General features: G+C 32.8%; 2 protein-coding genes across 2 annotated transcripts; both read right to left on the reverse strand.

The window, feature by feature from the left end:
- Nucleotides 1-283: 283 nt before the first annotated feature.
- Nucleotides 284-3,318, reverse strand: LOC105336709 (protein asteroid homolog 1). The gene is made up of 2 exons (XM_011441142.4): nucleotides 3,229-3,318; nucleotides 284-2,382 (listed from the first exon to the last, which is right to left on the reverse strand). The coding sequence occupies exon 2, from the start codon at nucleotides 2,373-2,375 to the stop codon at nucleotides 423-425; it is 1,953 nt and encodes a 650-aa protein (XP_011439444.3). The 5' UTR covers nucleotides 2,376-2,382; nucleotides 3,229-3,318; the 3' UTR covers nucleotides 284-422.
- Nucleotides 3,319-4,501: 1,183 nt separating this feature from the next.
- On the reverse strand, nucleotides 4,502-12,400 carry LOC105336710 (ubiquitin-conjugating enzyme E2 R2). The gene is made up of 5 exons (XM_011441144.4): nucleotides 12,095-12,400; nucleotides 11,586-11,672; nucleotides 11,090-11,187; nucleotides 8,800-8,934; nucleotides 4,502-6,853 (listed from the first exon to the last, which is right to left on the reverse strand). The coding sequence occupies exons 1-5, from the start codon at nucleotides 12,269-12,271 to the stop codon at nucleotides 6,619-6,621; spliced, it is 732 nt and encodes a 243-aa protein (XP_011439446.1). The 5' UTR covers nucleotides 12,272-12,400; the 3' UTR covers nucleotides 4,502-6,618.
- Nucleotides 12,401-12,455: the final 55 nt, after the last annotated feature.

The raw sequence follows: 12,455 nt of genomic DNA on the forward strand, positions 1-12,455 counted from the left end.
CAATATTTTTTTTTCAATCTACGTCATACGTATATATACAGTTTGATCGTTTGAAAACTTTTAAATTCTAGCATATTTAATATATAAGTAAATGCCAAATTATGACATTTTCAACGCACTTATTGAGTAATTTCTATCCTATTATGAATCTATAAACCAAGTATTAGATTATAACCAAGATTGCCATCTGATTGTTAAACTTTGAACAAATGAGTTTACCAATTTTGTTCTTAAAAATCATATTTAAAAAAAATTTGTAAAGCGTGCTATCACCGCCATCCCTCCCTCCTCCTAAAAAATTTAATTTTAACATAACAAAAATAGGAAGAAAAATCCTTAATCAAAATATCTCCATTTTCTTTTTCTTTCTTTAAAAAATATGAATATATTTCTTCCATTTGACATATTTTTCACATTTTTTTTTATTGTAGAGCATTTCCAGAGTTTTGTGAATTTCGTTGATAGAAAACAGTTTCGTCGTCACCAAATTCCCTCATAACTTTGCTGTAAAAAATTCCAAGTTTGCTTCCTTCTCGCAGAAGTGCTCGAATGTCGTATCTCTCTTTTTCTAACATCCCATAAAAGTCATGCAGAAATCGGCCACAAAACAACAGCTGAATTTGATGTTTTGGGAAAGGAAAATTCAAAAGAGAATTCAAATCATATGCTGCCATGATGCACGTTTGAAACTGTGCAAACCCTTGAAGAATATCAAATCGTATTCCTTGTGGCTTTTTTGCGTGACGTATTCTTTTGAATTCATCAAACATGGCTTTGATTTGTTCTGATGTTAAATCTGACATCATGGAATCAAAATTTCTTTTTCTATCTAATCGATGTTCATCTAGGCTTTGGTCAGCTTTCTTTACATAAGATTCGACTGAAAGAAAAATCCAGCAAACGAGCAATGTCTTTACATGGAGGATGTTAATCCCGGGGAATGAATTCTTGGACCAATACAGTAAAATCGCCAGCAAAAATCGGGTGTCTGGTTCAAACTCGATGAAAGCATTTTCTGCTTGTAAAACTTTCAAAAGCAAACCTCTTTTATCCTCATCAGCCATATCGGGAATATCGGCAAGTCTGGGAAAACCGTTGCCGTGAATACCTATCGCTCGGCATTCTAGGCTCTGGGTGTTGCCGTGTTGATTGGCAGAAGAACCGGTATGTGTCGAAGAAGGAGTCGGATCAGCTCTGTCATATTCTGAGACGGTGGTTTTCCCAGTATCCTTCAACAAAATACTGTAAATAACTCGTCTTATTTTCATCGAGCACTTGTAAGAGGATGGACTTGCAAAGTCTTCTGGTTGACATGCAAAGAAAATTCTGTGTGACGTGGCAATAGTCATGAAAATGCTCGGAATAAGACAGTCTGTGTGGTTCGACATGAACCACTCTGGCATCGACAAAGAGCATTGTGGTTCTTGTTTTTTGTCGATAGAATACGCATCTTCTACAACACACAATGCCTTTTTCACAATGTCCTCTCCAAGGACTGTTTTCATTCTATTCTGAGCCATTCCAAACGATTCTTCCTGCATCAACCACTGCATTATTTTCTTTTGCATTTCATTTTCTAAATTCAAAGACAAGTGATGGCTACTACCAGGCGATTTACTAGAAATCCAATCTACAAAGGCTTGAAAATCTTCTTTATCCGAATAGTCGTTTCCAAGAAGAATTGCAAGAAGCGGGAACACTTTCTGACCAAGTCTGGGAAAAAGGGATGTGAATTTTTCAAAATGGTAAATTTTACACTTTAGAAACTTGCTCATTTCTTTCCCGTGCTTTCTCTCCGTTTTCATCCTGAGATAATCAATAGGAAGGAATCCAGCAGTAATCGGCAGAGCATAAAAGTCGGCGTCCTGTGATAGTACAGGACATTGTTTGTCGTTTGCAATTGCAGCTATTTCCTTATCAGCCTCAAATGGAGAGGCAACGACCTCGATGCCCATGTCTCGTAGAACTTCTAAGAACAAATCATACCCCAAAATTGGCAGGCATTTGTACTCAAACTTGGGTTTGTTTCTTCCTTTATGTGGCCGGAAGTTACACTGGAACCTTATTCTGTTAATTCGTTGTTCTGTTCGACTTTTCTTTGTCTTTAATTTTCTATCATCTATGGAATGTCCACCATCCATAACAACTAGTGGACGAACGTGGCATGATTGGAGAGTTTGAAAAAAATCTCGAATAACTGTTGCAAATTCGTTGTAGTCTCCACCATGTAAAAAGTCGAGGTCCTTACTTGTTGTAAACAGGAAATGTAAGAGATTGGGTCCGTCAATTACAAGTTCGGTACTCTGCAACTCACAATTAGCTAGGAAGAGATCTTCATTGCTTTCAATAAGTTTCTTTATCCCTTTAATTCCCATGATGAATCTATATTTATAACAATACCATAAAGAAAATAGTTTCAAAATCGTTCATGTCAGTAAATCAAATGCTGTAAACATTTTACATGTACAAAGAAATAGGCATTAGGCATTTTTTGGCTTGAACAAGAGATGTACATGAATTAACAAAAGGATTTCAAAATCTTTCGCTTTTTATAAAGTTTATTGGTACAGGTAGATTTGTTCATTTATTTATAAATACTGTAGTATATCTTACATTAAACCAGTCCATGAATATACATTTAAGAATTATTTGTACTGATCAAAGTTAAGAAAAAAAGACTGTCATGAATAGGATACAGCACAAAGTGATAGTACAGGTACTTTAAATTGTTTTATCATTAGTTGTACTATAAACTCTAACAGTACAGATAAAAACCTTTCACATAGAAAGTTTATAATTATTTAGTTTAAGGTTAGCGGTCCTTATTTTGAAACTTTCAGCTGAATCCGAAGCATCGTGTACGCACTTCTGATGAAATGGGTTGTACTCATCCACCGGGACAATGAAATACCGAATAGCAATAGGGTCTTCGAAAGAAAAGTGAAAGAGTTGGAAATACAATTGAAAGTTTTCCTAATAAGCCGATGAATTAAACTCGTTATTTTGAATTTATTTCTACGCATTTCTTTTATCCCGTGTTTAATAAAACCCCAAAATCTAAGGAAAATCATCAACAACGTTCATAAGATAAAAGCCATATCACTGAAAAAGATTAAATATCTTGAAGTTTATTGAAAAAGTTCAGTTTAAAATTTACTTAGGATGAAGATAAGAAGTAACTTATTTTAACCTTTAAATAGTCATAAAATATGAAACCTTTTCACACACCTTTAAAAGTAATTTTAGTCCTTGGTCTATAGAAGATTTCTAGAATGTGTCCCCCAATTTAATCATGAAGGTATACAATAAAAATGTTTTAGCTGGAATTGCATTTTCATTTTCGATTTGCAATACATAAAAATAGCAATGATGCGCCAGCCTTTTATTTTTGTACCATAGTTGGCGTTTTAAACCTATTATGATCAAGCGATACTTGTTTTCAGAAAATGATTCACGGATCGACTAATTACTTAATCCATGATGAATAAAAATTACTAAATCCATGATGAATAAATCATAATAATAAATCATCTATGGATTCTAAAATGATCTTTTTTTTAAAATAATGTTTGCTTTAAGTGTTCACAATCTTTAATATGTTAATGTTTATAAATAGATTGTAAACACTTTATACATCAAAAAGTCTGGTCATTTTCATTTAAGATGACTTTATCGTTCATCAATTCAAACCATAACATCGGTTTTATGCCCCCCCCCCCCTTTTTAATTTCTCTTACTTTTCTATATTTCGTTGATACCGGTAGTTGTATGAAAACATGCTCAGTCTTAAATTCTCCATATGTTCATTTCAAATTTAAAAAATATGAAATCGCAGGTATGTGTATTTACGGATTAAACAGAAACAATAGGAACTCTTTTTACATATCCTTATCCTCTGCCGATCTACTAATCTACTGTTACATAAGGAAATTCTTTACTATTTTGTATTTTATACGCGTTTGTACACTAAAATGTACCAGCGGGGTGTCCATCTAATTCGTTATTTTTTTAAGTTTAACACAAGCAAGTATATTATTTCATTTGCCACTACCCCCCCCCCCCCCCCCCCCCCCCCAATTTAAAAACCCGAAAAACAACCACGAGTCGTATCGCTTACCCGAGAACCAATATTAACTGATGGAATGAATTGACATAACAGTTACAAAGCTTGACTAAATACAATTGCATGTCTATAAATTACATGCTAGCTTCAAGATTTTGTGGATAAATAAGGCTTTCTCCCAATATTCGAAAAATAAACAGCATGTTGAAAAAAGTTCACCGGTATATAAACTTGGTTGGTCACGTGATCAAATCCTGTGAATCCATTTAGACAAAGAAATGTGGTTTTTGTTGTTGTTATTGTTTTTTGTGTGTTATCAATCACAGAACAAGGAAATGTTTACAAATTACATTACAACAATACACCTATGCATCAAAAAACTCCATGCATATGGTCTTAGTCAATAATTTACCCTGGAGTTCCATAAAATTAACACAGTTTTATTTTTTAAAATTTATTATCTGAAGATAAATCATTTTTTGACAATCATACCAACACAATTAAATTGCACAGAAATGTTTCACTTGTAATATATATCCTTCATGTGACTCAGGAATGTGCAAACAGTATAACACATGATGGAAATATCTGCATCTTTTAAATATATAGCAACATGTTGTTCCAAGTCACAAAGGGATGGTGGGCTTTTGATTTTAATAATACTCATTATTTAGTAAAACACATTTTAACATGAGCAATGTTTACATGTTTCGACTTTTCTCAAAATAAAAACTGAAAAAAAATTCAAAAAGGGCATACATTTTATGAACATACCATGAAAATGGCTTTTACTTATAGATTACAATAAATATACCTATAAAATATCCTCAAATGCCTTGATTAGCCCAAAAGGGAATGTATCTTAAAGTTTATTGCAGTAACACTATTACTTCTAGCAATCAGTTCTAAGTATCATTTAATTTTTAACTTCACATATCAAAGAATTAAATACATTGTACTTTATATTAAACAATACATAAATAACAACTTCTGAAAAAAAAATCATAAACATAAAATTAAAACCCACATGTGTATAGTTATAATATAGTATATGAGCAACAACACTTAAATAACAATCACACAAATTAATATGAAATCTTGATGATTGTTTAATCTATTAAAAACTTGATTCAAACTTCCAAATCTAAAGAAAGAATGGGCATTAAACAGAGTATAGATCATTAAAAAAACCAGTTTACAATATTTCTTGCCCAACTCGAGTGAAATTTAATTGTTATGGCAGCAATCTATAATGATATGTGATTATAATTTACATCTATTGATCATCTCTTTCTTTAACCCCCTTCCTTTCTTCTGTTGTAGATGATAACTCATCACGGATAAAAACTTTTGTACAATTTTCATTTAATCATGCATTCAGCATTTGAATACAAAGATAAATCACCACACATGTACCTTTGGCCTCATATTCACACATACATTCAATAATTACCACTCACGTATGTACAGTTAAATGGAAACAAAATTTTATAATAATGTTACAAGTGCAAATGGAAACAATGGATTCCTCTGACCATTTGTCATACACTTCCAGTAATCTGCTAGGCAGCTGGTCCATAACACATTCCATCAAAAACACCAAACATACTAGCATGCAAATCGGCATAACTTAATAATGCAGCTGACGAAATACAGTGAAAAATGTCGACAACAGTGACTGATCGAACCAAAGCAGCTTAGATTTACATTCAAACCTCAATATCCTGTGTACCTATTGTATTGTCATTCAAGCATATGCAGAGTTCAAAAATATTATTTCACAAAATAAAAAAAAATAAAATAAATGCATCTACAATTCATTATTCATCTTAATCATTTAACATTACATGTTTCTTCTAATATACATGTACCTGTTAATTACAATTGACACCATAGCTCAAAAACCTCTTCCCTCAAGTACAAAAAGAATATGGGAGGATACGTTTGTTCACTTATTTTTTACTTCTCTCTGAATAAACAAAACTTCAATCCTTTCTTCAGTTTTCATAAAATGGAAACATAGTGAAGAAAAGGAGGAAAACAAAAGCAGAAGCATGTGCATTACAATGATAAAGGGGGGAGGGGTGTCTCTCTACACATCTAAAAAACAAAGCAATGACCAGACAATTAGTGCTATTATCATTATTTTTGACTGGTAAGCTGTGTAGCACCCAACAATAAATTGGACAATGCATGAATTTACAAATCATTCCTCAATTTTACTCTTTGTTTTCTGTAATAGCATAAACATGTATAATAAATGTATTCAACCCAAAACAAATCCTACACCTGAATGAAAACACTAATTCTGCTTTTAATTAGGACCAACGAATTCAGAATTGAATTCCTCTTATATTATACAAATCTTACTTTCAGAAGACCTTGTTTTCTGCTTCATTATATCACATGTGTAATAGACAATAAAAACAAAAGAATCAGAGAGTAAGCTAACCACAAAAGGCTGAATAAACTACCACTTAATGTCTTCCATTGTTTTCCCTTTTTACCATACCTTTGCACTATCAAACTATAAAGGAAAAAAGCCTGAACATGCATCATGATCCTTCGCCCCCATTTCCTGAATCATCATCATCGTCATCATCTTCATCATCATAATAATTATCTTCTTCCTCATCATCATCCAAGTCATAGTCCTCATCATAAAAGTCTGTATCATCGACACTGTTCTGGGAGGTCTGGGGTTTGATTGAAACACAATACTCCTGTAAAGTGGTGGGAACTTTTACTCCATCTCGCTCCGCATCTTCTTTAGTGGCCTGAACTTGTTTCCTATTAAAAATATACAGTTTACAATGAATTTACATTTAATGCTCCTTATTTTTGTACTTGATTCTCTCAATCAATTTTGTTGTGAATGTAAATCTGAAAGTGGTTAAACATGATAATTACATATTTAGTAATTAATACTGGGTTTCTGCATGTGTGATACAGCCATATGGGACACAGCTTATTTTACAAACCTTGTTTTCCCTCGGACAAAAATGTCACACTTTCATTGGTTTATACATGACACATGACTACAAGATATATCTCTATGTCTGTTTGGAGAGAATAAATTTTTGGCAATTGGTCAACACTTCACCTACTCATCTCGAAGTTCCATAAAATTTAATACAGAAACCACTTTCTGCAAGTTCTTAGAGAATTTAGAGTAGTTACCCTTAGGAATTTCTCTTAAATTAGAGTAGTTGCCCTTTGAATTAACATTACATTGTGTCCAGAGTAGAATAAAATGGCAGCGTCAAAATTTGCTCACACCTCTTCCCAGGAGAGGGAGAGAACTTTTAAAAATTGAACTATCCAAGCCCAAAAAAATATAATCATACCTTTTGCAGAATTCTTCTGATTTTTCCTATCAGAATACCTTTCAGAATAAGGTATTATTATTTCTTGATGGAACTGAGTCTTACACTTTAGACAATGTCTTTGGTATGTTATTACTTAGTATGAAATATATAAAATAATATCAGCCCTTGGGACTTCTGCCATTGTTATCTCAGGGTGATACAGGGTGTACGGTAATATGGCAAAAGGTATGTTTTATTACGGTATTATCAAACAGGTATGGTAAAGATTAAACAATTTTAATCACAGTGAAATGACTACAATGATATTTCATTAATTTTTAAAATCAAAAGATGTCTTGTTTACCTATATTTCCCTGTATATGGCATTTATTAAATGAATATTTAATATGTTGCATAACAATGATAACATACAAACATGCAATTAAATTCAAGTACTGGTACATGTTCAGAATGACCTGGCATTTCTACACTGCCAAAGTTTCATAAATACTCTTAACACATTTGTGTGTTTGTGTGATTTGAAAATGATTGTAAATTATAATTTTCTCCATGTAATTTTTTTTCACAATTAATAGAGCCCCACACTAGAACCACAACCACTCACATGTCATAAATTTCACAAATTTTATAGAGGCCTTCTGACTAGTGCATCCTTGTGATACACTTAGTCAATCCACTTTAGGTCAAAAGATTTCTTAGTAACAGTATAAATGTAAATTCAATTTATGATCAATACCCTTCCCCCTTCCAACAACAACTCTAGAACCACATGCCAGGGATCAAGAATTTTACTATATTTGTTAAAAAGCTCCATGCCCATCCTAACCATAAATAAAAATGTCTGTAGATGTCCAACAGTGAAGAAGGTTCTTAAATATATTCACAATATGACCCCCCTCCCCCTCCCCCCCCCCAATACAACAACCCTCAACACAAAGAGCCTTAACCCAGGACTCAGAAATTTTAAATTCACTACATGACTACTAATCCTCCCTGCTAACACCAGAGACCATGACCCTGGGCTAATAAATTTCAAAACTTTGGTAGAAGCCTTCTGCTAAATGTTCAGAAAAGAGAATAGAATATTTTTTTTTTAATTCATCAATATTGTAAGTATTTGTTCAAAATTTATGGCCCAAGGTTGTGAATTTCCCAATTCAAGTTCCTCACTTCCTTTTGATGATCTGTTCAAGATTAATTAAAAGGAGATGGACATGTTTATATGTTAACAAACAATGGATGCTGCATAGCAAGTAACGGACAAAAACAGACAGCAATGGGTTACTTGAGTGACACTGGTGAGGTAAAAACCCACAACAGACCTGAGCTATGCTTCTGTTAAAAGTCTTTAAAATAGTAAAAATTCCACTCTGAACTTGTAACAAACAACTATATATGGTTGTTTACCTGATGATGTTTTCATACTCTTTGTCTTTTCCTTTTGAATCTTTCCATTTCCTGTACATGACTGAAGCATCCACATTAGCGGGGGAAAATGTGTTGGGCTCATTTAAGAGGGAAATTATACTGAGCAGGATTGTCCTAGAAAAAGAGACCAAAATACATGTATCGTAACAAAATCAAACAATTGCATATTTCATGATTGCAACAAATAAAGCTGTTCCTAGTTTCCTACAAGAGTTTGGACTTCCAATGGGATGTTACTATATTGTTTGCTCATCAGAAAAAGCTGTCAAATATTGACCCTCTTTCTTTAATTCGTTTAGAGAAGCTTATTATAATTCAGTTAGTTAAAATCAGAAAGTTTAGTTTCTCCCAAGATCTGCTTTGTTGAGTGAAACTGATCGACACTGTTTTAACTGAAATATACAGCCCTCGATGAAGTCAGACAACTGTCATTGCATTCATATCTATTAGCCAATGACTATGGTAGACAGTTAACTACGAGTAGACCCTGTCTTCATCAAATCGGAGTTTGTCACGTACTGCCCATAGTCCAAGCTCTTGTAAAAACAGCTCTAAATATCAACAATTACCACACACACAATTATTTTCAGGTTTGATGTAAGTACACATGTGTGTGTGTGTGTATATATATATGTAAAGTTCAGGCAATGACCTTGATGTGTATATGTAGTGACTGTATGGTAGACAGTGCCAGACTAGTGGGAACATGTCACAGCTGGTTCCCTCAAATTATGTACATTGCATAATTTCATGCATATTAGTACATAAATAGATACATTCTGAAGGGCTAAATTCAAATCTATGCTGACGTGTTAAAAAATACAGCAGATTTTGACAAAAATTACATAATTTATTTACATGTAATGAAAATATGTGTAAAGCAAATGTACTATATATACAGTCGCACCTTCTGTTATGGCCACCTTTAATCAGTGGCCACTCACCATATGCGGCAAGTTTCAATCCCGCCTGTTTAGATTTTCACTAATGTAAACATATTATATTTTGTGTGTACGATATTTTTGGCGGTATTTTTGGCGATATTTGACAGTTTTTTTAACAAGTTGGCGTGGATTTAAATTAGCATATTCCTGAATGAGACTATTCTTATACATATATGCATTTCATTTAGTGATGTACTTGAATTAGCAGAATATTTTAGTATAGAATAATATTAGTATATTTTAACTCGCCTTGGAGAAATTGAGATGATGTGGTGCCTGGAAAAGCCAATATAAAACCCTCCAAAACTGCTCAGCCTCATGTATTTATTTTTTAAATGAAGGGGGCCAGTAAAAGTTTTTTTTTGAGGGGGGGGGCAGTAAAAGTTTGGGGGGAGGGCTAGTAAAATTAGAAAGTTTACTGGTCCTATTGGCCAATAAGTTTGAAAAGTTTTTGTGAAGACTGCTTACATGTACCAGAGCACTACACATGCCCACAATTTTCAAATATATATCCAACAGCAGCTTAATAAACTCTATATATTTCAATTTCAATTTTCAATTTCAATTTCTTTATTAACCAATTAAGGTATTCAATGTATAATGACGGGATATTGAACAATTTTGAATCATTTTAAACTAGTTAAATGTGTATTGCAAGATAACTATGAAAGTGACATGAACCAAATTCACATGACAGACAACATATAAGGAGACAGTTATTTCGCACTTTAAATTTCTTAAAAGAGTTATCTCCCCGTGATGAAAAAAAGAAAACTTTAATTTCGTCAAAATATCTGCGGTAAATAATTCATTTTATTTCATATTTGAATAAAGAGAAAGTTTATGCATGTATTAACCAAAAGAGTTTTACGAATTTTAAGTTACTTTTTACAATATCTTAATAAAACATACATTGCCCATATACTTCAATGCAAAATTCAAGGTGTAATTAGTTGGACCATAATCAAAATTTTGAAAATTCCTTTGGTGGAGTATTTTTATTTGATAACACCTTCAAAATGATATCATGATTAAGAATATCGGACCATTCATTTATAAGGTACAAAATGTGGTCGTTATACATCGAATACCTTAAGGGCCCTCAAGGGGCAACATGAAGACTGTTGACATACAACATCCAATGAACATAAAACATTCACTAAACATATACAAGAGGGAAAGAGCTGGATGATATATATGCAAGTGATGAAATTCATTCAAGGTAAAATGTTGATTATTCATTGTCAACTTACTTAATTGACCCATATAAATAGAACATTGACCTGTAACCCTGAAGGTGACTCTTATGAGGGAAAGAGACTTACCGGACATTTTGTGTTGGGTTCCACCTCTCTGAGGGAAGCTCACCACTTTGGGGGTCATCTACTGGGGGGTGCAATATAGAAATACACACATCCCCATTCTAAAGTATAGAAAACCACTCCATAGAAAAATTATGTATTGGCATTTTCATTTTAACATACAAACCATATTCATAAACAGATAATATAAGGTAATAATAATAAATTAAGAAAGAAGTGTCTCATTTTTCATGCAGTTAAATTATGTATGGTTGTTACCAAATAAAATTAATTAATGTGGATAAAATTACATTATAATCAAAATACTTTCACCATTTCAAAATGTTCAAATTCTACAAGCCATTGCATTGTGCTTTGCTGCTTGGTAACAATTTTGTGAAAGTAAAAGTTTATAAATTTATTCTTGAGTTTATTGTTTATTTCGATCGGAATTGCATCACAATATGGAGGTGTCCCATATTACCTTAACAATACCTTTCCTAAAAGTAAAACACCATACCTCATACACATTGGGATGCCACATTTTTGATATGAACTTCACACTTGGTGGATTGTATGGGTAATCCTGTGGAAATTTCATGTGGGCCTAAAAAGGTAAAAAAAAAAAAATTTTAAATAAAAAAGATCTTAGTGAGAGAGTCATTAGCTTTCAATGCCATTTTTTTTAAACATTCAATTGATGTTTATTATCATATTGATTTACTCAAATATATATCATGTTTCTATATAGAAGACATTTTGAAAACAGTATATTCAATTCGATGAATATTTTTAAATTCATTTGTAGTTTATGCCAGTTCAATCCATAAATCCTGCTAGTTTACAGTCATGACAAAAACAAAGAAACAGCAGATACTTCCTTTGACTCACAGTGATATTTTCCCTATTTTTAGAAACATCTTCCTTTTGGTTGCCAACCTTCCAAATATCACAATGTAAATAGAAATACTGATTACTTTTCAACTTGGAACGTCTTGTGACGATTTAATAAACATAATTTAAACCAACCTTAAAGTAGCCACCTTCGTACATGGTGCCAGGAGGACCAAAAATAGCCACTTCCCATTCAAACAGACTGTCATCATTCATCAATTTTACACGAAACCCTTCGACTGGTTCTTCTTTGATTTTTTTCAGTTCCAGCTGTAACGCCTTTACTGCCCCACCAATGGGACTCTGTGCCATGTCTTTGAGATCGAATCGATGTATTTTGATGATAATCTGTTCCAATGTTGACAAAGAAACAGAAACTTTTCGTTAGTGTTTTCTTTGTGTTTTGGCTGCAGCGCAATATGGCGAATTATGACGTCACAATATTATTGTCAAGACGTAAACTGGTTGGAGAACCAGTTTAACAAACGGACAGACA

The sequence above is a fragment of the Magallana gigas genome, chromosome 6 (genome assembly GCF_963853765.1).
Source record: "Magallana gigas chromosome 6, xbMagGiga1.1, whole genome shotgun sequence".
Taxonomy (NCBI): domain Eukaryota; kingdom Metazoa; phylum Mollusca; class Bivalvia; order Ostreida; family Ostreidae; genus Magallana; species Magallana gigas.